Here is a 26,782-nt window from a genome sequence, read left to right as displayed (position 1 = left end):
AACCCTGCGGTCTTGTTCACCATTCTAACCAAAACCCTGCAGTCTAGACCACCATTCAGGACAAAACCCTGCAGTCTAGTCCACCTTTCAGGACAACATCCTGCAGTCTAGTCCACCATTCAGGACAAGACTCTGCAGTTTAGTCCATCATTCGGTCCACGGTGCTGAAACAACCTGCGGTGCAGGTATACTAAAAAAAAACTGGAAAATGTACTTAGAGTTCTTATTCTACTCCCTTCAGTGGTTGCCAATAATAGTCTGGTTCTAATTTCACTCTAATGTCAGTGGAGAAATCGAAAAGCGGAAACATAACTAAGTGAAGATGGTCAAGTGTGAAAGAGAAAATAGCACCAGCTTTGCCTCTCGGATGAGCTTCCGCTCAAGATTTTGAGGGCTATTTCTGTATATGATGAATAACATGTACAATAAATCTCAATAAGTATTTGTTTTTTCATGACATTCTGTCTAAATTAATAACTTCTAATATTTTAAAGGCATTCCGTGTCCTTTCTGTCGCCTGCACGCCAGACCAATACAGCATACTGTTTGTCTCTGATTTACAAACAAGCACTTAAGCTCACACTTAAACTATCAGTTTGTTATTGAAACACAGGTCTTCGGCCTATTTTTTGGCAAATCTCTTTTGGATTTATTAAGAAACATGTAGCAGCATCACAATAACTCTTTAACGTGATCAACAGACCAGCAATGGTCGCTACATCACATCATACTGCTGGTAGTTGAGCCAGTTAACAGTAAACAAATAACGCATACTTTATTTTTCTTTTAAATTAAAGAAAACAAAAACAACAAAGTGGGGAGAAAAATTTTGAACATATCTGTTGCCGAGAGCCTGTTAACATGAAAACACACTGCAGGTATTCTGTGTTGTTTCTGCTCGTGCATGAAAAGACATATTTCCTGCTGCTGCTGCTGACCCAGGTCTGAGCTGGAACACTTTTTCTGTGAAGCCAAATGCTCCATTTTTCATCAGGTAGCTAGCAAACTTGCTGCAGCTACGGCGAAGGCAACAACGCGCCAGCTTTTTTCTTTCTCTTTGTTTCTTTTTTTCACTGTGTGTCACTGAACAGAACCTCCCACGCACAGTTCAGATCGTACAAACTTGAGACAATGAATTTTTGACAAATAATGAATCAGAAAACAACTTAAACAACTCCCTGTATAAAACTATGTAATTTAATATCAATTATTGCATTTATATTTTTCCAAAATGATTTAGCGACCCACAGAAATCATCTCGCTGGACCCCAAGGTTGAGAATGGCTGGTCTACACCAGTGGTTCCCAAAGTGGGGGGTGGCAAGACACTGAAGAGGGGTCGCAGGGTGCTTTCTAAAAAACCCCAATAATTTTTAAAAATGATTTAAAGTTATATAAAGTACACTACCCTGCAGCCTAGTCCACCATTGAGAGGCATGAGACCAGAACTGAATTTTTCTGAATGAATGAACTAGACAGACCTGATTAAAATAAGTGATAGAACGTTCTAAGTGGCTAACTGGTTTTCCCAGATGTTAGAGAACTGGACTAGTGTTTCACAGCAGTACAGAGTGTATTTATTCACAGTGAATCAGACTAAATCAAAGAGGGGTCTAGGGTCCTACTCCATGAAATAACAAACATTTGTAACTCAGTTATTCAACAAAGTCTTGTTAGTTCATTGATGCTTGTTGTCAGACTGACCCGCACTCACTGACGGACACACATACCCCTTTTACATTAAAAGAACCAGGTGCTTGTTCGGTGCTAGTGCTAGTGCTTAGTTGGTTCTAATCACGTTCTTCATAAGAACCGGTTTGGTTTTCCATCGGCAAGGAGCCAAGTCAGAGCCATGTCATTGCGTCACCGTAAAACGTCAGTACGCCTCTGCATACGTGCCTTTTACTCAAGGACACTCGCACCATGTAGAAGTAAACAAAGCAACAATGGAGGAGATCATCGTATGCATGCGAGCGATGATCCTGGCTTTGCAAGCCTGCATAAAGATCCAGAGCCAAAAATAAAACAACTGCTACAGGCTATCCGTCTTCATCGAAGTCACAGGGAACGGCGACTACGTTTGAGAATACAGGTAATTATCAAAGACGTTTTGATTCATAACAATGAACGTGTTAGTATTAGCCTTTGCTAGGCCACTTAGCTTCGTCTACGCTTGCTTCAAGTACATAGCAGTTAAACAAACGTAATAATTGACGATGATATCTTTATCATTATAGATGGTTTTCAGGCTGACTGCAAGGAGGTGCCTTCTAAAAGAAATGACTGCAAGCTGGAGCTGAGCAAGAAAATGTCGATGGCCTGCCGTGTACTCCATAATATTTAACCATGCAGATTGGTGATCTTCTTTGTGTGTGACTGAAGGCATGTTGTTCTATCCAAATAAACTGTCTTGAGATGTACAGATGTTTGTATTTAAACAGTCCTCTCCATCATGCTGTTCATCTTTAGTTGATGCTGTAATTGATGCTCAAGGTCACATGACAAGTTACTGTGATATTCACATTTTTTATTTTGTACCCAGCGCTGCTGTTCGACTTGTTTCAATAAATTTTTTGAGATGAGGAAATCAGCATTGCATTCTTTACTGAAATGCCCCACTTTTTATGTCAGCATAGCATGAACTTTTTACATTTTCCAGAAATGTATCGAAATCAACAATGTAAGTAAGTAATTTTTTTTATATAGCACCTTTCACAGAACAAGGTCACAAAGTGCTTCACAACAGAAATAATAGAAAACAATCATCAACAACAACAAGGCATTAAAATATTACAATGGAAAATGCAAATGATCAAATCAGTGATACAGATGTTCAAAAGCCAATCTAAAAAGCTGTGTCTTCAGGTCCTTTTTTGAAAGCATAGGCAGAAGCCACTGAGCGTAACTGAACTGGGAGGGAGTTCCAAAGGGTTGATGCCACAACTTGATAAGCACAATCACCTTTAGTTCTTAAACAAACCCGAGGGATCACTAGGAAACCCTGATCAGAAGACCTGAGGGATTTACAGGGGATGTATGGATGGAGCAGGTCTAAGATATAAGGAGGTGCCTGTCGATGCAGGGCTTTATAAACAAGAAGAAGGATTTTAAATTGAATTCAAAAATTGATTGGTAGCCAATGTAAGGAATGCAAAATTGGACTGATGTGAGTTGTCCTGCTGGACCTAGTAAGCAATCTTGCTGCAGCATTTTGAACTAATTGTGGACAATGAACTGAGGATTTATTTAAACAGGTAAAAAGGGAATTACTATAATCAAGCCGGGAGGAAATAAAGGCATGAATAAGCATTTCCATCTCTGCTTGAGACTGTTACGGCCTCTTAAAAATTATTCATTTAAACTGGGAAAAATAAGGCTTGTATCAAAAGAGACCATAACATATATAAAAGGACACAGACAAATGGTTTGAGTTCCAAAATAATCCAAGCTTTATTTTAACAAACAGGTAAATGAATTAATCAAACATTAATCAAATCAACGAAATCAAAAGGGCTGCAGCCGCCGGCCAAAAAGAACAAAAGAGGGGTGGTGGACGTGGCTAACCACGCAATGGGCCATTGGACCAGCCACCACCCCTAACTAAAACTACCTAACCAAAAGAACTAACTATTTAATCAAGAAAAGAACACAACGAGAAAACAGGACTACCGACGACTACAGCCAAACTAAAACAACAAAACCCAGCAATCTAAACATGCCTGGGGAGGGAGAAAAAGGAGAACGGGAAACAAAACGCTTGGTTAAACCGAACGAATTAATACTAAACAAAAAAAGAGTTACGCAAATACCAAGAAAACAAACCTCCTCACGCGCTTCTCCATGAGAGTGTCACGGGTGCCTGGCCCAGCTCTGCTCTCTCTGCTCTGCCTGCTCTACTCCCCTGCCACTCTAAATACTCCCCCCTCCTCCACCTTGAGCGCTAACAGCACACAGGTGTGCTGCAGCCCACAGGTAGAGGGAGGAGGGAGACCAGAGAGCCAGGGAGAGAGAGGACATGCAGCACTCCAGGACGCACGTAACAGAGACACAGTAGATTTGAGTTTCGGTATATTTCTTAAATGGAAGAAACAAGAGCGGGTCCGTGACTTCACATGCTGATCAAAAAGCATTTCATGATCAAAAATTACCCCAAGGTTTTTAAAACTCTGTTTCAAGGAAGAGACACGGAGTCAAGATATTGACCAACATGGGAGTAGATGTTTTCTGAAGCGATGATGAGTATCTGTGTTTTATCTGTATTTAACTGGTGTACTGCCCTGTCTGCACGTATCCATGTACAGAGTTAGACAGTCAGATAACACTTTAAAGGCCTCCAATGAAACACAAGGCTTGACTTTTCTTGGCTTCACTGAAGTGTTCCTTTATACAATTTTCTTATTGTTTTGTTTCCTTTTGTAAAACTGTAGGATCACACAAAAAATAAAAAAAATGAATCAGTCCAAAGCTCTGCATATGCGTACATTAAGTCACAAACAAGCAACTGTATGAAAGTACAGCTAATTCAACACAAATCTGCCAGCTAACCAAAATAGCAGCTACGATCAATCAGCTTGTAAAGTTAGCATTAGCTAGCAATGGGCATGTAAAACGTAAACACCATAAACATCCTTATGGGAAATTTCTCTAAACATTTTAACACATGTATAATCACTTAAACACAAAACTTACAGACAAATGGTCTCTAAGGCGAAAGCGTACCAGTAAACCATTCAGCAACACAAGATCATGCTGTCTGTGTGTCCTGCCTGCTTCATTACAGCATGTCTGACTAAAAGTGAAACTTAACTTACACTTGAAACCTAAATGACAATGACCACTAGATGGCAGCCCATAAACATGAACTTGTGTAAATATTTAGCTTTTAATACTTTTTAACTTTTTAGCATTTAAACTAACTGTCTTTATATTAAAGGCGGCACACTCCCCACTTGATATAATAGCATTATATCACTACAAATACAACAAATTAAAAAGGGGAATGTCTTGTTCAAACATACTAAAAAGTCTTTTCTCTAAGGCTCTGGGAGAAGTAAAACTATCTCTGAGACTGGTCTCAGAAACACCTTAGCTGTTCCATCCTTCACAATCCGCACTTCCACCTTGCGGACTTTCTTGTCACTGCTTGGCAGGGCTCTGACCACTAGTCCCATTGGCCATTCATTTCTGTGGGCTTGGCTGTCTTTCAATAACACAACATCTCCTTCTTTGATGTTTGGTTTGTCTTTAGTCCATTTCCTGCGATTCTGGAGCGCAGACAGATACTCTCCTTTCCATCTTTTCCAAAAAGAGTCTGCAAGAGTTTGGACATGCTTCCACTGTTTTTTGTACAACTGATCCACTTCAAAGTTTCCTGAAGGGGCTGATATGGCATTCACCTTCTGAGTGAGAAGCATCGCCGGGGTAAGTAGTTGAGGCATATCTGGGTCAGTGGATACAGACACAAGAGGCCTTGCATTCATAATTGCCATTACCTCCGCCATGAATGTGCTCAAGACTTAATGTGTGAGACTTGTTTGTCCTCTCTGGAGTAACATTGCGTCCAGTATTCGTCTGGCAACTCCAATGAGTCGCTCCCAGGAGCCACCCATATGAGAAGCATGAGGGGGATTAAACACCCAGGAGCATCCTTTGTCATGAAGGTACCTCTTGACTGCTGAGTCATCTGTGTGTATATCCAACTCCCTACAAGCTCCCACAAAGTTGGTCCCTCTGTCAGACCTGAGAAGTTTTGCAGGACCACGAACAGCGAAAAATCTTCTTAAAGCATTGATGAAACTGTCTGTTGACATTGCCTCAATCAGTTCAATATGTACCGCTCTGGTCGACAAGCACGTGAAGAGTACTGCCCAGCGCTTGCTGCCAGCAGCTCCTCCTTGGGTACGACGAGTCACAATGGACCAGGGGCCAAAGATATCAATACCGACATTGGTAAATTGGGGCTCTGGAGTGAGTCTATCAGGGGGCAGATCTGCCATCTTCTGTTCCTCCAACCTCCCTCGCAATTTTCGGCAGACGACACACTTGTGGATCACAGATGACACTAGACGTTTGCCACCAACTATCCAATAACCAGCTGCTCGGATAGCTCCTTCTGTAATGTGTCTGCCCTGATGAGCGACTCGTTCATGAAAATGTCTCACCAGTAGTGTGGCAATGTGATGAGAGTGAGGAATGATGAGTGGATGTTTTTCTTCATTCGACAGGTCGGCAGAAGAAAGACGACCTCCAACTCATAGTAAACCATCTTGGTCTATGACAGGATTCAGCTTCTTCAGAGTGTTTTGTTTTACACATGTTTGCTTACCCATGAGACATTTCAACTCCTCCTTGAAAGCTTGATGTTGGACAGAACCAATGATCACGTTTTTAGCCTGCAACAGCTCACTTGTAGTGAATGGCTCTTTGAAACATTTCCATCCTTTAGTTTCAGCATTTTTTATCTTTCTTTTGAAAGATGAAGCAACGTGAATGAGTTTGGCTATGGTTTGTTTGAGTGTTCTCCAGCTGGAGCATCGTTCAAAGTGTTGTGATCCCAGGTAGGTATCTGATGCCTTGGTTGCTAGAGTTGTTACCTCAGGACGAATCTCTTCATCAGTTTCTGGCTCAACAAGGGTGAAGAGAGCTGGTTCAAGAGTCTCCTCTACTCTGTCACGATACAGGAAAGCTGGTCCTGTGAACCAGTTGCTGTGATGGAGTTGAGCAGCTGGTATGGACCGGGTTGTATGGTCCGCGGGGTTGAGTTCAGTTGGTACATAATACCACTGGCTGGGATGTGTGGATTTTCTTATCCGACTTATCCGATTGGAAACATACATGTAAAACCTTCTTGTTGTGTTGTGGACATATCCAAGTACAATTTTACTGTCTGTGAAAAACTTCACGGCTTCCACTTCAATATCCAGTTCATCTCTGATCAGCTCATACAGTTTAACAGCTAACACCGCTGCACAGAGTTCAAGACGTGGAACTGTATGGGCAGGACGAGGGGCTAGTTTTGACTTTCCCATGACAAAGCCAACATGGTATTGCCCCTCACTTTCTGCAGCTCTCAAATATGCAACAGCACCTATGGCTACTGTTGAAGCATCTGAAAAGATGCACAGTTCTTTGCATTGACTGGAAGATAGTGAAACTGAAACGTAGCACCTCTGTATAGTCAGGTGTTCAAGAGCCTCCAGAGAGTCTTCCCACAGGTTCCACTCCGCTTCCATTCTTGGATTAAGAGGAGCATCCCACTCACTTTTTTTGGCTGACAGCTCACGCACCAGTGACTTCCCTTGCATTGTAATGGGTGCTACAAAGCCAAGGGGATCGTACAAACTGTTAACCGTTGACAACACACCTCTTCTTGTGAATGGCTTCTGCTTGCGAGACACAAGGTAAGTAAAACAATCTGACTCTAAGTTCCAAGAAAGCCCAAAGCTTCTCTGAAGAGGAAGAGGATCCACACCAAGTTCTAGGTCTTTGAGATCCTTGGCGTGGTCTTCTACTGAGAAGGCTTCCATGACCTGGCTGCTGTTTGATGCCACCTTGTGTAGGCACAAGTTGGATGCTGCTAACATCTCTCTTGTTTGGGTGAGGAGATCTATTGCTTCTTCAGGTGTGGCAACTGAAGCAAGACCATCGTCTACATAAAACTGTCTTTCAACAAACTGTCTTGCATCAGAGCCATGCTCCTGTTCACCGTTTTGAGCAGCACGTCTCATGCAGTAGATGGACACAGCAGGCGAAGGGCTGTTTCCAAATACATGGACCTTCATCCTGTATTCGACCACATTCTTGGTGATGTCATTGTCCTCATACCAGAGATACCGCAGATAATCCCGGTGGTCTTCTCGGACAACAAAACAATAGAACATTTGTTGCACATCAGCAGTAAGAGCTACAGGCTCTTTTCGGAACCGCAGAAGTACTCCAAGTAAGGTGTTGTTCAAGTCTGGTCCACTAAGGAGCACATTGTTGAGAGAAGTTCCATCATACTCAGCACTTGAATCAAACACAACTTGAATCTCACCTGGCTTCTGTGGGTGATAAACACCGAAGGTTGGTAAGTACCAGTGTTCTTTACCTTCATCTAAAGGTGGAGTAAGCTCTGCTTGATCGTTGTCCAGCATCCTTTGCATGAACTTGATGTAGTGCTCTTTCATTTCAGAGTTTTTCTCCAGAGTTTTGCGCAGTGAGCCAAGGCATTTAAAAGCTTGCTCTCTATTGCTTGGCAAGCGTCGTCTTGGAGAGCGAAACGGCAGGGGGGCAACCCAGCTGTTACCCTTGTCCTGGTACACTTCGGCGTCCATGATAGCCAGAAACTCTTTGTCGTCAATGGAAAGGGCTGGTTTATCATCATTTTTGGACCTTTCAAAAACCAAACTGCCTAGGTTGTCTGAAATAACCCTAAGACTTGTTTTTTCTTCACATGAAGTAAGTCTGTGATCCTGTTTCATCTCACTGTAGTTATCCTTGATGTGAATACTGTTTGGACATGGTCTGAGGTAGGATGTTCGACCGTTGTGTAGTATGTTTGTTTTGTAAACATTTACTTCTGTTGGTTTATGAACTGTTTCTAAACACACTTCTCCAACAATGACCCACCCAAGGTCAAGTCGCTGTGCATAAGGGGCATTGTGGGACCCATTTATCTGCTCTCTAACCTTATGCACCCTAAGGATGTCTCTTCCTAAGAGCAGGACGATGGGAGCATCTTGGTCCACAGGATGAATCCTATCAGCTACTGACTGAAGATGGGGGTGGTGTTTTGCAAACTCTGGGGAAGGAATTTCTGTTCTGTCGTCAGGCACCATGTCACACTCGATTGGGGTGGGTAATGGTATTTTTACTTTACGATCCATGGACTCAATGATAAAGTCAGCAGCTCTTCTACCTGAAGTCTCTGATTTTCCAGAACAGGTTTTCAAGGTGTATGGAGCAGGGCTGGCCTTGACTTGGAAGATGTTAAAGAACTCTGTCTTAGCAAGAGATTTGTTGCTCTGTTCATCTAACACCGCATACATTTTAACTGCCATCTCTTTTTTTACCTGCAGGGTATACTCTCACCAAGCAGATTTTGGAGCATGAGCGTGGGCTGTCTGATTGTCCACAAACTTCTGTACACTTTGACGTAACTGAAGGAGTTGAGACATTTTTCTCCCCGCTTTCATCTTTGTCAGCTGTTACAGTCTGTGTCAATGTGGTAGGAGGACCTGGATGTAGGGCTGCAATGTGTCTGTCACTGTTGCACTCAAAGCACTTGATGGTCATCTTGCAGTCTTTTGCAATATGTTGAGTCGATCCACAGCATCTAAAGCAGATGTGATTCTCTCTGAGGTAGGTTTTGCGATCTTCAAAAGATTTCTCCCTGAAGAGTTTGCATTTTTTCAATGGATGGGGCTTTTTATGTATTGGACACTGTCGATCTGGTTCGTCCACTCTCTTCAGACCAGGACTGGACTGTTCGCCTGAAGATTCTGCAGGAATGTCTGTTTTGTGTACAGTCACAAAGGCTTTGTTGTTGTACTTAACCGCCTTTTCTATCTTGGGAGTGACATGACTGCTGGGGTTGGATAGAGTGAAGCTTGGATCGTTTTTTATCTTTGCTTGCTGACGTATGAACTTGGAAAACACACAAAAGGCAGGGAAGGACACAAGATTATCCTCCTTGTATTTGCTCCCAAAGCTGATCCATTTCTCTTGGATACTGTATGGAAGTTTTTCCACTATTTGTTTTATCCCACGTGCTGTATCCAAACATGAAAGCCCTGGTAGAGCACCATCTCCTTTAGCACACTCCAGTTCTAGCAGAATATCACCTAGCTCCCTCAGCTTAACACTGTCTTTATTTGTCAGTTTTGGAAAGAGTTCAAGCTTTTTGAGAAGTGCTTCCTCGATGACCTCTGGTGTACCATAACACTCTTCAAGATGCTGCCAAACCATGTTTACACCAGCCGCAGGGTTAAGGACATGAACTGCACGAAACCTTTTTGCATGTTCTGATGATTCAGATCCAAGCCACTTTGTCAACAGGTCTAGTTCTTCTCTGGGTGAGAGGTTCAAGTCTTTAGCAGCACTTATAAAAGACGCCTTCCAAGACCAATAATTTTCAGGTTTATCGTCAAATTTTAGAAGACCTCCAGTCACCATTTCTCTCCGGAGAAGATATCTTGCAAAGTCTTGTGCCCCATGTGGTTCATGTGGGTTTTCTGTTGTAGAGTTCTGAAACCTTTGAGGGTATGTTAGACACATTGCTGGTTCTCTTTTCATCTCTGTAAGAACTTGTGCATTGTTTTTGAATCATCAAATGTTGTCTGTTTAGATTCTGGTATTTCCAATTTTTCACTTCTTTTCTCGTGTGACTCTAAAGCTTCTTGTGTAGAAGGTAGTTTTGGAGCAAACCATTCACTCTGCTGTTGAATGTACTCGCTTGTTCGCTGAACTGCACTAAGAGGCTCTTCTTCAGCATAAGGTTCCATACTAAGCTCCCTGCTCTCAGCTTCTGCTTCTTCATATGCTGTGGCTTCAGCTTCAGCTGCAGCAACTTCTCTTTGACACTGAAGAAGATGGAGGCTTGCATCTAAATCAGCCTTCTTTTTAATCATCTTTGCTTCTATGTCTGCTCTCTGCTTCATCATGTTAGCCTCTCTTTCAGCATACACAAGTTGAGCCTGGGCAGCTTTCACCTTAGCGTAAGCTTTTGTGGCTGAAGAAGCTGTAGATGATGACCGCTGAGATGATCTATTTGATGCACGAGAAAACTGTGATTTAGCATCAAATGCTTGACGAGGCGGTGGCTGCTTGGATAATTTGTCTAAAGCATCGGTCTGTTCCTGAGCAGTAGCTTCATTTTGCAGCACTGTAGTATAACCCTTGCTGTAATTTTTTCCTGAGCATAGACTCATGTTTGCTGAGTAGTGTTTAGTGCTTCAGCCCGCTGTAGTATTGTCTTTTTACTGTACTGCCCTGTCTGCACGTATCCATGTACAGAGTTAGACAGTCAGATAACACTTTAAAGGCCTCCAATGAAACACAAGGCTTGACTTTTCTTGGCTTCACTGAAGTGTTCCTTTATACAATTTTCTTATTGTTTTGTTTCCTTTTGTAAAACTGTAGGATCACACAAAAAATAAAAAAAATGAATCAGTCCAAAGCTCTGCATATGCGTACATTAAGTCACAAACAAGCAACTGTATGAAAGTACAGCTAATTCAACACAAATCTGCCAGCTAACCAAAATAGCAGCTATGATCAATCAGCTTGTAAAGTTAGCATTAGCTAGCAATGGGCATGTAAAACGTAAACACCATAAACATCCTTATGGGAAATTTCTCTAAACATTTTAACACATGTATAATCACTTAAACACAAAACTTACAGACAAATGGTCTCTAAGGCGAAAGCGTACCAGTAAACCATTCAGCAACACAAGATCATGCTGTCTGTGTGTCCTGCCTGCTTCATTACAGCATGTCTGACTAAAAGTGAAACTTAACTTACACTTGAAACCTAAACGACAATGACCACTAGATGGCAGCCCATAAACATGAACTTGTGTAACTATTTAGCTTTTAATACTTTTTAACTTTTTACCATTTAAACTAACTGTCTTTATATTAAAGGCGGCACAACTGGAGATAGTTATCATTCATCCAGCTCTTAATGGCGGTCAAACTGTTGTGCAACTGAACAAGTTTATCCATTTCATTTGGCTTAAAGGATATGTATACTTGAATATCGTCAGCATAAAAGTGGTAGGACACTTCTTTGAATTTACAGATTACACTGCTCAGGGGAAGCATGTAGAGGGAAAATAAAATAGGCCCCAAGACAGATCCTTGGGGCACACCACAAGACAGAGGAGAACATTCAGAAACAAATGGACCAGCTGATACAGAAAAATTCCTATCAGACAGGTAACTGCACAACCAGTGAAGGGCACTCCCTGTGATACCAACCCACTGCCTGAGTCTACTGATTAAAACGTTACGGTCCACGGTATCAAATGCAGAGCTCAGGTCAAGGAGAACCAAAACTGAACATTTACCAGCATCTGAGGACATCATTATGTCATTTGAGACTTTAAGAGCTGTTTCAGTTGAATGTTTCAGTCGGAAACCTGACTGAAATTTATCTAGAACATTGTGGGCAGTTAAAACAGATGCGAGCTGGTTAGCTACGACTTTTTCTGAAATTTTGGAAATGAAAGGCAATGTTATGTTTGAAACTAAGAATGTGTGGATGAACTCATTTTTGACACTATAAGCCTCTTTTCATTATTCCACTTGGCCATTTCTGCAACATTTTCTGACCCTTTTAACCTATTTTCGCCCATTTTGCAACTCTTAAACCCATTTTTGCAACTTTCCCTCCAATTGCTCTTCCTCTGTGTCAGTCTTTAACCCCTTTTCACTACTTTGCTAGGCTATATTTTCCTCTATTTTTTTTATGACTTTTAACCCGTTTTTGATGCTTTTTGCCTCCTTTTTCCCATTCTCTCTCTCCTTTTGAACCACTTTTCCTGCACGTTTTATCCCCTTTGTGCCACTCTTGTATCCATTTTTGCTTCTTTTTAACCTCTTTTCATTATTTTTTTGCACTATTTTTGCCATTTATAACCCATTTTTATACCTTTTGCACCCTTTTTCCTTTTACCTGTTTTTGCCACATTCTAACCTCTTTTCCTGCATATTTTTGCCTCTTTGTGCCACTCAAAAACACATTTTGCCACTCTCTAACCCCTTTTCATCCCTTACTCTGGGCATTCTTGCAACATTTCTGCCAGTCTTAACCCATTTTTTAAAGGATATGTACCAATAATGGCTGACGAGCAAATTTCTGTAGAAACAGATCAACATCAGATCATTCTAAAGCTATTTAAATAGTAATTGTTTTTGGGGTGGATTTAACAGCTGCAGACATTTGAGGCCAAAGATACTCTTAAAACCAGAGCCTGATTTGGCCCTTGGGCCACCAGTTAACAATCAGTGGATTATAGACCAAACATGCATCTCTTTTCACAAATAACTTTTTATTTACACAAAGTACAAATTAACATAATCACAAATAAACTTTTAAACCAAACTATTTGGTCTGAGAGGAAGACGAGGCAGATGAGCTGCAGAATGGAACAGGCGAGCTGCAGAATGGGACTGGCGATGCTGGTCATGGTAACAGAGCCTCCAAATCCACAGTCGACAACTGTAAAATGAGCAAGCAACAATGTTGATTACCATACAGTTCAGTAATATAATTAAATGGGCCATTGTGTAACAGCGAGTTCAGAATGACTGTTTTCCACCGCGTCAAGATCGTCATGATAACCCCGCCCCCTGCCCCCTGACGTAGTTGGTGCTTCACTCTGGCCCAGCAAAGAGTCGCTGCCTGCTAAGCACCAGTTTTTAGCACCTGGAGTCAGTGCTTTGTTTGTGGAAACAGAAAGAACCGGTGCTAACCCAGGCACTAGCCTGGAACTAGCACCAGCGCCAGCTCGGTTGAAAAGGGGCAACAAACTATCTCTATCACACATACACACAGACACACACCCAATGGCTTCTGTCGCCCTGTGACTGCAGCTCACACTTTTCCTTCCTCTCACCTGTTTTAGCGGACATTTCGAACACAAAGTGAGGCAAATACCATGGACTACGTGAATGCCTGACAGTCTAGCACCCATTGTTTTTTATCCAGTCTCGTATCATAACAGAAACTGAAGTTCCGCTGGAGTTTTTACGAACGAGCTATTTTTAGATCGTTTAAGATCGCATCTCCGTCATGAGACATGGCTGAAGATGAATATATCTACTTAATTTTTCTGCTAATCATCAGATTATAATCAGAAAAGTACTAAACCAAGCGACAGTATAGTTTATCAGCCGTCTGTGTGACATAAATTGCTCCGTGCTACCCCAAGTGACGCCATAATCGCACGACACAAAAAATTGATACATGAATTCATGGCCAACACTTTTAATTATCGATTTTTATTGACTTTATCGATTAATTGTTGCAGCCCTAACATGATGCACAGGCTGAGAGCAGCAAAGAAGAAGCATAGAAAAAGACCCACTGCAGCAAAGAATGGAGGCTATGTGACGATTTTTCTCTGAATGTGATCGTTAAACGCCTTACAGTCCAGCGCTGTTGTACAGCGCAGGAAGTCACATAGTTTATCAACCATAAATTGTTGCCTCTTTCTTGTTTTTCCTCTTGAAGCTAGCCTTTGTGGCTTCCCATTGATACCTTTGAATCCCTTGCAGCAGCATTTTCAGCGAGCCTGGAACTCCCCTGACTTTTGGGGACTTTAATGATTAAATCCACACCAGTAAACATGATTTTGAACATCTTTTTATCTTTTTTAATTGAATATGATAATTTATTACTTCTAGCTTGAATGCTAACGCAAATGCTAACTGCTATAGTGTTTGCCTTTGTGAGGCATGCAACATCTGCTGCAGAGAATGACTCAGAAGTAAGAGAGAAAAGGAGGGTCATGTGTTTACAGGCAGCAGACACAGACAGTTTTTAGGATTACAGCAGATTCTGTCATTAACAAACCCAATCCTGGAGCTTAAATGTCACCTATTTGTGCACAAGACTGAAAGTGATGTGTTCATATGAGCTAACACTATATTTCTGCTGATTTAATCCGCCACTAGAGGGCGACATTCACCTTTACAACACAGGTGGAGCGCTGCATTGTTTGACCAGCCCAGTCATCCTGTTTGAGCAACGCTTCTCTTCAGCCCTGTGAACTCAGAACAGATGCTCTCCTCACATAGATGACCTTTGACACAAAGAGCTTTATTCTCACACAAGCATTTTATTTCCACACACTTTTAACAGAGCAGACACCATCAAGGATGCAACAGAGACTGTTTATACAGTATAGAGTTGGACTTAAATATCCTTTTTATTGGTTTATTCCATCAATAATGAAAACTATTACTTTACTTTTTTACACTGAAATGTCCAGACTAATGACAAATGCAAAGTCCAATATGATAGTATGTAAATATAGCACAGGATGTAAGTAGGTCTGAGTTTGGTAGATTATTTCTTTGTTGTATAATGCTTCTTCTTCATGTCAATAAATCTTATACCATTAGACAGTCTGTTTTTTTCCCTTTACAATGAAAACACATTTGTAAGGATCATGCATGTGTGGGATGAGCAGCAGAGCTGAGGATGTGGGTTGTGCCAATACCAGCAGCTGATTCTACCATGACTCTTGATTGGTGGATTGAATGATTGAATTCTGAAGAAAAAAGACAGATTGGTAATTTAATAATTTCAACAAACAGGAGCCTCAGTAGCATGTGAAAAAACCATACACTGCCAAAACAGCCTGGCTCCTCCCCAACATGCTGGTCACCAGCCTAGCTCCTCCCCCTCATGTTTCTGTTGTTTTTTTCCTTTGTCAGTTATTCTGACTGTTTCTTGTCAGCCACAGCACCAAAGGATCCTGAAACTGTCTTTGGTTGCTCTGAAAAACACGTGCATACACACACTCTTCTTTTTGAACTTCTCTACTTGATGTTTTTATATTCTCCATATATAGGTTGAAGTGTTATCCTCTAACAATAACCCTTTCATAGCTCTCTTGAAACAAACCTTTATTTTAAAGTTTTTCCACCAAACACGACCACCAGAACCAGTTTAATGGGACGGGCTCTGTCAGTCTGTTAAACCTTTTACCAAAGTCGCTGGTGTATTTCCCCAGGTTAAACTTGAACTCTCTGAAATGCTGTGCAGCAAGCCTCTTCTGCTTTCTATGAACAGGATCATTTCTGATCAACCTACTCTGCTTTCTATGAACAGGATCATTTCTGATCAACCTACTCTGCTTTCTATGAACAGGATCATTTCTGATCAACCTACTCTGCTTTCTATGAACAGGATCATTTCTGATCAATCTACTCTGCTTTCTATGAACAGGATCATTTCTGATCAAGCTCCTCTGCTGTCTGTGAACAGGATCATTTCTGATCAACCTCCTCTGCTTTCTATGAACAGGATCATTTATGGTCAACCTTTTTGGCTTTCTTTGAACAGGATCATTTCTGATCAAGCTCCTCTGCTGTCTTCGAACAGGATCATTTATGGTCAACCTCCTCTGCTGTCTATGAACAGGATCATTTATGGTCAACCTCCTCTGCTGTCTGTGAACAGGATCATTTCTGATCAACCTCCTCTGCTGTCTGTGAACAGGATCATTTCTGATCAACCTCCTCTGCTGTCTGTGAACAGGATCATTTGTGGTCAACCTCCTCTGCTGTCTATGAACAGGATCATTTATGGTCAACCTCCTCTGCTGTCTGTGAACAGGATCATTTATGATCAACCTCCTCTGCTGTCTTCGAACAGGATCATTTATGGTCAACCTCCTCTGCCGTCTGTGAACAGGATCATTTATGATCAACCTCCTCTGCTGTCTTCGAACAGGATCATTTATGGTCAACCTCCTCTGCTGTCTGTGAACAGGATCATTTATGGTCAACCTCCTCTGCCGTCTGTGAACAGGATCATTTATGGTCAACCTCCTCTGCCGTCTGTGAACAGGATCATTTATGATCAACCTCCTCTGCTGTCTGTGAACAGGATCATTTATGGTCAACCTCCTCTGCTGTCTGTGAACAGGATCATTTATGATCAACCTCCTCTGCCGTCTGTGAACAGGATCATTTATGGTCAACCTCCTCTGCCGTCTGTGAACAGGATCATTTATGATCAACCTCCTCTGCTGTCTGTGAACAGGATCATTTATGGTCAACCTCCTCTGCTGTCTGTGAACAGGATCATTTATGATCAACCTCCTCTGCTGTCTTCGAACAGGATCATTTATGGTCAACCTCCTCTGCCGTCTGTGAACAGGATCATTTATGATCAACCTCCTCTGCTGTCTTCGAACAGGATCATTTATGGTCAACCTCCTCTGCTGTCTGTGAACAGGATCATTTATGGTCAACCTCCTCTGCCGTCTGTGAACAGGATCATTTATGGTCAACCTCCTCTGCCGTCTGTGAACAGGATCATTTATGATCAACCTCCTCTGCTGTCTGTGAACAGGATCATTTATGGTCAACCTCCTCTGCTGTCTGTGAACAGGATCATTTATGATCAACCTCCTCTGCCGTCTGTGAACAGGATCATTTATGGTCAACCTCCTCTGCTGTCTTCGAACAGGATCATTTATGGTCAACCTCCTCTGCTGTCTTCGAACAGGATCATTTATGATCAACCTCCTCTGCTGTCTGTGAACAGGATCATTTATGGTCAACCTCCTCTGCTGTCTTCGAACAGGATCATTTATGATCAACCTCCTCTGCTTTCTATGAACAGGATTATTTATGTAACCTGTTACTCTCTTATAGAAACTAACTAACAATCTGTAATGCAGGGGTGTCAAACTCATTTAGGGTAGGGGCTGGATTTGCTCCAAAAAGACATCCTGGGGGCCACACAAGTTTTTTTAAGCAATAACATTACGACCAACGACTGATATATTGGCTGCTGTAATATTTATTAAGAGAAATGATCCAATATTAGATGCAGGAACCATTTAATGAGTGCTGCATGTTTGCTCACTAAAGGGTTAATTAGCTACTTTAGAAGGAGAATTTGTTTGCAAGTAATCTAAACAGCTCAGGCAAAAATATGCTGACTTTTAATTTATGACAATTTTTACAGATTTTAACATTTTAGAATCCACTGATGATGAATTTACAAGACTGGATTGTTCATTATAAATATACATTCGCCATGATTGTTCATAGCTTTAACACAGCAACCTGGTCACAAAACCTGATCTGAGCTCTATTTCTCTATTTCACCTGACAGAGTTGACAGAGACCAGAGAGGAGAATGAGAGAGAAGGGGGGTGGAGATTCATCACACTGCTGCGCTGTTTACAGAGCTGCTAACCCTCACCTGCTGAGTGAAAACTTGACTTAAAACTCACGTATGAGTCTTACAGTCCTTGTTCTGCATGTCCACTCCATCTGAATCCCCCGGACATCCCTGCACGTGTGATGAACAGGGCCATCTCCGTGCATATTTTTGCAGAAGATCAAACATGCCAACCTCTCATGTCTTAGGACAGCCTGTGTCCAGATCAGGATTACTGTTCAGTTATAAAGTATTGGTTTTATTGTTATGAGGGGAATTTTTACCAGACCTTTGACAAGACCTGGAGTCAAATACCCCACAGGATTTATCAACCATGCCCCATTTAAACATACTGTTACTGTTAGTTAGTTAGTTGTTATTTTAATTTTTAGCAGTAAAACTCAATAATTAGCAGAAAAATAACTTTAGGCTCACAGAGATGCTGAACGTTATCATTCCATTTGTTAAGTCAAATATAGGTCTTAAACAATTTACTAGTCTGAACAGTCAGTCCAGAAAGTTCTCACTGGTATCGGATCAGTACTCAGTATCCACAGACACCCAACACTTTGGAATGAGTATTGTATTGGGACAGAAAAAATTGTATTATTAGAACATTCCTAACCTAAGGTACTTTATGTATTTTGTTTTTGTATGTTTTATCATTTTGAGAAATGGCTAACATGCTTACTAACCAGTGGCATTGTGCCATCTTGCAGACTGCTGCATGTGCTGCTGCAGGCGATTACAATAAATGACTGTTACAACCACAGCTCCAGGGGCTCTTCCTAAGTGGACAGCCCTAAAACACACTAGTTACACCTTCTCTCCTTTTTTCTCCTCTGTCATCTTCAGAGCCAGACTGGGCATCGCTGACTTTAGGTGTGTTTATTTGCCAGGCCTGTTCGCTCCTTCACCGGAGCATCCCCCACATCAGCCGGGTCAAGTCTATCCAGGAAACATGGGATGCCAGTGAAGTGGAGGTAAGACAGTGAAAACAAGTTTGCTTCATCAAGTTCTACTTATGTTGATTAAAAAAGATTAATCTAGTTAATGACATCACTATGCTGTAATGAATCATGATTAACTAGACTAAAACTAACAAAAATAGATCTGTGATGACTGAAACTGACAAGAACTAAGTTTAGTTTTTGTCAAGATGACTCAAACTAGACTAAGATGTAATGTAGTTTTTGTCGGATATTAAAAATCTGTGATATTTCTCCACTGTGGGTAAATCTGTCAAAAAACAACGTATCTGTATCTATTCTGCCTCTCAGCTGTAGAAAGCAGGGACCCCAGGTTTAGCAGGGTACAGAGAACACACTACCATGATTTGGTACCAGATTTAGACAAGAAAATAAATGCTTGGACTAAAAGTAAAGACTGAAACTACAAAAGGTAGAAATGACTAAAATGTAACTAAAACTAATATGCATTTCATGCATAGCGTGATATAGGGGTGCCGATATCGATATATTGCGATACTGTGAGCAAGGTGATATATTGTGATATTATTGTAATTCAACATAAATATATATATGAATTTGTATGTATATGGGGTTGTGATATATGTTTATTTATAGAAATAAATAACTATGTAATTCTAAGTTAAAATGGAATATAACAGAAGAGAAGTAAGCTGTTAATAAAAATGTGTTAAAATCATATGTATAGTATGTAAATAAAAATATATGGTGTATTATAAAATATATGGTCCTGCATTATCTACAGTTTTAGATCTTTTTGTGGAATTTGAAGATGAGGATTTTTCCCATTTGTTGTTATGAATTAAAATGCTTTCAGGATTTCTAAAAGAAAAGTGGAAAAATAAATCAATGTAGAGTAAATGTACTCAAATCTTTTACATTTCATGGTACATCAGCTTGTATGTCTTAAAGACAAGGTGCTTGTGGAGGAAGACTGATCCTCATGTCCAGCTTTAAGGACTGATGGACCGTGTCGTGAGGAGGGCATGATGTGACAGGCCAGTGTTTTTTTGTCGTATTCATTCTTAACGACACTACAATGGTGCAGGTCCTTACAGAAAAACAAAGTACTGACTGGTTAATTATAGTGACATTAGCAGAAATGAGAAGTAGCTGCAGCGGGCTTCTTTCACTTTAGCTGTTAGCCGCTAAGCTATTGCTATGATGTCTAGTGTCAGGTTCATAGTGTCATCCAAGTATTTCACTCTGGCGTGGCATATCTTACAAATGACTTGACTCCTGTATAAGTTTGTACTGTCTTTAATGTTTTGGAAGCCAAAAAAGGTCCACATATCAGCTAGGACTGCAGCAGAAGCTGCACTACAGCGCTAGGCATAAGCAACCAGCTCGCTCAGACCGGAAGTCTCATGTGATCTCGTTGTCTAAGCAGAGGAGAAGAGAGAAGAGTAAACCGCCTGCTGCCAACTAGCCGACAGCGCCACAAACTACCGCCCCACCCATAAATTATGACCTAAAAAATATCAATATAGTATTGTGCAGCGATATATTGTAGTAGCATTGTAGCTACATCACTGAACAGCCTGGATTCATGTCGTCATCCTGATGATGACGTTTATCTGCATTATCTGCATATATGGGAAACTAATCTAAAGTGCTGTTATTTTGGACCATTGTATTTGTCACTGCAAATATTCTTAAACCAAACACTATCAAAAATGGCCTTCTGTGTTCAAAAAGCATGGTGTGTACTCATCTGATTGTTTATAACTTAGAGGCTTTCAAGTCCCAAAATTCAATTGCGCTACAACTGGGATTAGTGTTTAAAGTTATAGGATTATGTATTGATGCTAAACTTGACTTTGAACAATACTATGTGCCCTGTCTCTCTTTAAGCTGGTGGCTGCTCTGGGAAACACAGCAGCCAAGGCCAAATATGAGCGGAAGGTTCCTGCTTTCTACTACAGACCAACACACACAGACTGCAAGTAAGTACTTGTTATTTAAGCTGTGGCATCATAAATAACACGATTTAAAACTAGAACTTTAAGCTTAACACACACACACACACACATACTATAGGTGCATCTCATTAAATGAGAAGATAATCAGAAAGTTGATTTATTTCAGAAATAATATAGACTGATATATTTCTGGTGTATATTTATATTATATATTTCTTTCAGTGTTGATAATTATGACTTACAGCTAAAGAAACCCAAAATTTAGTATCTCAGAAAATTAGAATATTAATTAAAACCAATAAAAATGATTTTTTTACACAGAAATGTTGGACTACTGAGCAGTATGAACAAGTACAGTAGGTAATACTTGGTTGTGCCTCCTTCTGCATCAATTACTGCATCAATGCTGCGTGGCATGGAGGCAGTCAGCCTGTGGCACTGCTCAGGTGTAATGGAAGACCAAGTTGCTTTGATAGTGGCCTTCAGGTCATCTGCATTGTTGGTCTGGTGCCACCTGACCTGAACCCCATGGAGAATCTATGGGATATTGTCAATAGGAAGATGAGAGACACCAGACCCAACCATGTAGATGACCTGAAGGCCGCTATCAAAGCAACCTGGGCTTCCATAACACCTGAGCAATGCCACAGGCTGATCGCCTCCATGCCACGCCGCATTGATGCAGTATCTCATGCAAAAGGAGGCCCAACCAAGTATTGAAGGCATAGAAATGAACAAATTTTTCAGAAGCCTGACATTTCTGTTGAAAATATCCTTTTTTTTTTTTTTGATCTTCTGTAATATTCAAATTTTTTGAGACACTGAATTTTGGGTTTTCTTATCTGTAGGCCATAATCATCAACATTTCAAGAAATAAAGGCTTGAAATACTTCACTCTGTGTGTAATGAGTCTATATAACATATGGGTTTCACTTTCAGAAACAAGTGACGAAAAATATTAAACTTTTTCATGATATTCTAATTTTTAAAGATGCACTAGTATATGACTTCCGTTATCTTTCCTTCTTAGAGGGTGTGATATCAGCAGCCTTAGATTTTGATTTCATTACACAAGTGTAAAGTTTGGTGGAGGGGGGATTATGGTGTGGGCTTGTTCTTCAGGAGCTGGGCTTGGCCCCTTAGTTCCAGTCAAAGGAACTCTGAATGCTTCAGCATACCAAGAGATTCTGGACAATTCCATGCTCCCAACTTTGTGGGAACAGTTTGGGGATGGCCCCTTCCTGTTCCAACATGACTGTGCACCAGTGCACAAAGCAAGGTCCATAAAGACATGGATGAGAGAGTTTGGTGTGGATCAACTTGACTGGCCTGCACAGAGTCCTGACCTCAACCCCATAGAACACCTTTGGGATGAATTAGAGCGGAGACTGAGAGCCAGGCCTTCTGGTCCAACATCAGTGTGTGACCTCACAAATGTGCTTCTGGAAGAATGGTCAAAAATTCCCATAAACACACTCCTAAACCTTGTGGAAAGCCTTCCCAGAAGAGTTGAAGCTGTTATAGCTGCAAAGGGTGGACCCACGTCATATTAAACCCTATGGATTAAGAATGGGATGTCACTTAAGTTCATATGCCAGTCAAGGCAGGTGACTGAATACTTTTGGCAATATAGTGTGTATATAAACACACACTGATTCTTTAAGTATGGGTGCAGATCCACCCAGTCTGTTCGATGGCCACGTCTGGCCAATGTATTTGAAACACAAGAAAATGAACGTAACAATCTGACATATTTTAATGTTTTAATAGATAAATAATTGCCAAGAGTTGTCTTCTCAGTCTGAGACTACACCCCCGATGCCGAAGGTTTAAACCTGAAAAATACGATCTGAAAGTGGAAAAAAATCTGAACTCAGAAAAGGAAGATTTGAGTGTGAAATAAAAAGATTTGAATCTGAAAACATGAAACTTGTGACTGGAAAAAATCACCTCTAATGCCAAAATATATTTTAGAGTAGGAAATGAAATTGATTTGTTAAATGAAAATAATCACAGAGCTGAATCAAAAATATGTTTAGATTGAAAAAGACTTTGCGTACACTTATTTGTAGTTTCAGTTTAGTGTTCTTATTTTTTTTTAATTCAGGATCAAACCATAAACTTGCAGTTTCAATTTTTTTTTTTAATCAAATTAACATGGATGCATAGATTTAGCTCCATACTTTTCGGGGTGATGATTTGCCAAGTGGCTCCTCCTGTTCTCCATCCAAGGCCTCTCCAGTCTGGTAGTATCTGAATATTGTTTGTGTCTGTCTGTCACCTCCTCTCTGTTCTCATCTCTTCTCTGGGAAACCAAAATGCTTCCACACACCAGATTTAAAAGTCTCTGGAGTCTCAGCATCACTGTGTTCTCCCCATAGACGGATTCATCCAATATCAGATCAAGCCAGTGAGGGCTGATGTAGTTCCCTCTTAACTTCCCCCTGCTCCAATAAAAACAAACACACCCTTTGAAACTGTCACAGGTTCTTAATGGCACATTTGTCACCGTGATTTCATGTTATTAACAGTACAGTTACATCCCTACTGACTTCATTAGAGAAGTGTGTGAGTGTCGATGACATTCCATCCTGGCATTGTAGAAAAGTGTGTAAGGCAGAAAAATTCTGTGGCTCTAGTACTCCAGCTAATAATCTCATTTTTACTTATCCTTATATATTTCTTTCCTCTAACCTTTTTCTGATTTATAACAACATTGAGAGTGTAAAATAAGAGCAGTTAGTGACTGTTAGCTGATTTAAAATGCCCATTTTTGTTTCCAGGCTGTTGAGGGAGCAGTGGATCAGAGCCAAGTATGAGAGGAACGAGTTTGAGTTTATCGAGAAGCAGGAGCCTTACTCTTCAGGTATGTGCCTGCTGAAATCACCTGTATCCAGGGGGGATTTGTTTTTTGTTGATGCTGGTTCTTTAAATGGGAAAATTGATGATCAAATTATGGCCAGTGGACTAAACTTCTTAAGAAAAAGCTTTAACAGAAAGCCGTGGTATACTGTTAATGTTTTTTCCTTTCTAATGAGAAAGTTTGACAAGAGCAAAATTAAAATCACAATTTCATGCCCTGCTAAAGGCTTGTCAAGCCTTTACAGCAGAAGCCGGATTCTGGATTCAGGTCTAACCTGAGGGCCTAACAGGGTCACCGTTTTAACCAGAAACTGTCAACCTTGTTTCACCAGTAATAAAATATTTTTTTAAAAACTTTTCACTGTTGATAAATGATTTAGACATTTACCAAGTTAAAAAGATAAGTTTAAAGGCTCATAATCTGAGAAAAGTCAATTTATTAGTTCAAAAAGGACAAAACATAAAATTGAAATTAAAATATGTTTTTTAAAAGGTGAATATATGAGAAAGAGTCAAAATCATGAGTTTAAAGGGTCAAAATATGAAAAAATAATTATAATCATGAAATTGAAAGTCAAATATGATTCAAAGTGTTAAACTGTGAGTCTAAAAGGTCAAACTATGGGATTATGAAGTCAAAATTTGGAGTTGAAAATTTGAGTTAAAAAAAAACCAAAATAACTGGTTAAAAAGGTCAAAATATCACTTAAAACTTAGAATTATGAATGTTAAAGCTCAAAATATTATACGAAAAGTAAAATTATGAGTTGAAATGTTCAAAGTACAAAATAAAATATCCAAATCCGAAGTTTGAGTCCTGATTGTGAGTGATTGTGTGAAATTTAGACACAAATTAATTTGTAATTATTTTTACTCCTCACTTTTTCAGATTTTGTGACTTAGCAAGGATATGTTGAAAATATATTTTCCAGATATTTCTGAAACTGGAAAAAAATGATTACATAATCTTGGTGGGTAAAGTTTAATTTCTAGCTGTTAAATGTTGCTTTTTTGATGAATGAATATTGGAAAATGGTTAAATATATATATAGTGCTTAACAAATTTATTAGACCACCACCCAAAGTCAGGTTTATGCCACAGCTGCCCTAGATTAACAGCATTGGTAATTACCAAAATCATTTTTTATGTTTCTGCAATGGTTAATACACAAATATGTAGAAGCTCTTTAACCCAAATTATATTTTATGCTAAAATATAATTATTATCCATAAATTTTCAAATTTAATGATTTACAAAAAAACTGAAAAATAGTAAAGCACATTAATATTTCTTGATTAATATGTCAAATAATAGTCATTTACTGTCATTCCTGAACAGAAAAATGAGTTTTAGTGGTTGAATGTTATGCTTGATTCATTTCTGACTTCTCAAAGAAGCCCAGTGAGCCGGCTCAAATTTGGGTATAAAAAAGCTGAATTCAGTTTGAAATTCCTCATTCCTGTTCAAAATGGTAAAATGTGGAGAGCTGACTGAAAATGAAAGAGTCCGCATTAAAGCACTTCATGATACTGGATGGTCTCTGAGACAAACAGGGAAAGACAAAGTGTTCTCACAGTGTGGTCAAGTATACTTTGGAGTCAGCTGCCCAGACTGGTACTTATAAAATGTGCCAAGGAAGAGGCAGGAAACCAAAGATTTGAAGTACTAGAGACAGAAGGAAGACCACTGTTGATCTTCAGGCAGAGATGAATGCCTCTAGATCAGAGTCTGAGAAAGTCTCCAGAATGACCATAAGCAGACGACTGAGGGAACAAGGCTTAAAGGGAAGAATAGCTGCTAAGAAGCCATTATTGAGGCCTGCAAACATCCAGAAACGCCTCAGATTTGCCAGGAAGCACAAACACTGGACTGTTGATGACTGGAAGAAGGTACTCTGGACGGACCAGTCCAAGTTTGAACTCTTGGGTCAGCATGGTCGTGTTTATGTCCGCAGAAAAGCTGGAGAAGGTTTTGATGCCAGATGCATTGCATCCACAGTGAAACACGCTGGAGATTCCATTATGGTATGGGGTTCCATTTGTGGATACGGCGTAGGTAAATTGGCGAAGATCCACGGTATCATGAACAAGAACATCTACCACAACATCTTAGTACATCATGGAATCCTTCTGGACTGAATCTGATTGGTCGTGGGTTCATATACCAACAAGACAATGACCCCAAGCAGACTTCAAAGCTGTGCAGAGACTATCTGAGCCAGAAAAAGGAATCTGGAGTACTGGAACTGATGGACTGGCCAAGGCAAGGACCGGATTTGAATCCTATTGAACAAATTTGGGATTTAGTAGATTCAAAGATTGATGGCACAAAAGTTTCATCTAAAGCAAGTCTGTGGGAACAGCTAGAAATTATTTGGAACTCAGTAACAAAAGAGACTGTGGAAAAGTTCATAAAAACAATACAATACAATACAATACAATAAAATACAATAACTTTATTTATCCCCAAAGGGAAATTCAATTGTCTGGAAGTCTTATCTGTTTACGATAGAATCATAAAGTCTTATTGCTGATGGTATGAAAGATTTTCTAAATCTTTCTGTCCTGCAGTGAAGAGAGAGGACCACCGTTGTTTCTTTGGTCAGTTAGTCATTTGGTCATCTTTTGGTCATATCATTCATTCAATGACAGCAAGAATGCAAGCTGTTATCAAGGCCAAAGGAGGCTATACAAAATATGAAGTTTTTTGGTTATTATGTGTGAAAAAGGACTATTTAGTTGTTTTAGTTTGTTATTTTCCAAATAAATAACAATAACATTTTTAGTTTTAAACAAGTTTTTGAAAGATTTCTAAAATCTTTATTGTTTCTCCTTTTTATGACAGGTGGTCTAATAAATCTGTTAAGCACTGTACATGTGGCCTTGAAGCAACACCGTACTATTACAGAAAACTGCAAACACTATACTTTCATCAATTCACAATGGTACCATTGCATTATAGTATTGTGCATTTAGGAATAAATCTGTAATTACTGAAATGAAAATGAGGACAAGGACAGTGAGATTGATCACGAGAGAATGAGGATGAGGAAAGTGAAAATTGATGTGGATCAGGTTGAGGGTAAATGTACAGCAGTGGGTATTATTATTTGATTCA

General features: G+C 40.1%; 1 protein-coding gene across 1 annotated transcript in view; it reads left to right on the top strand.

Annotated features, from left to right (window-relative positions):
* LOC121528480 (arf-GAP with dual PH domain-containing protein 1-like) overlaps positions 1 to 26,782 on the top strand; it is a 66,942-nt gene that overhangs the window by 26,830 nt on the left and 13,330 nt on the right. Inside the window, exons 2-4 of the mRNA XM_041815961.1 lie at positions 18,747 to 18,874; positions 20,735 to 20,826; positions 23,586 to 23,668. Of these exons, the coding sequence (XP_041671895.1) occupies positions 18,747 to 18,874; positions 20,735 to 20,826; positions 23,586 to 23,668 (303 nt within the window). The remainder of the gene's footprint in view (positions 1 to 18,746; positions 18,875 to 20,734; positions 20,827 to 23,585; positions 23,669 to 26,782) is intronic.

This window comes from Cheilinus undulatus, linkage group 20 (assembly GCF_018320785.1).
Source record: "Cheilinus undulatus linkage group 20, ASM1832078v1, whole genome shotgun sequence".
Taxonomy (NCBI): Eukaryota; Metazoa; Chordata; class Actinopteri; order Labriformes; family Labridae; genus Cheilinus; species Cheilinus undulatus.
Note: the sequence above shows the minus strand (reverse complement) of the source record. Positions and strands in the feature narration are given on the sequence as shown.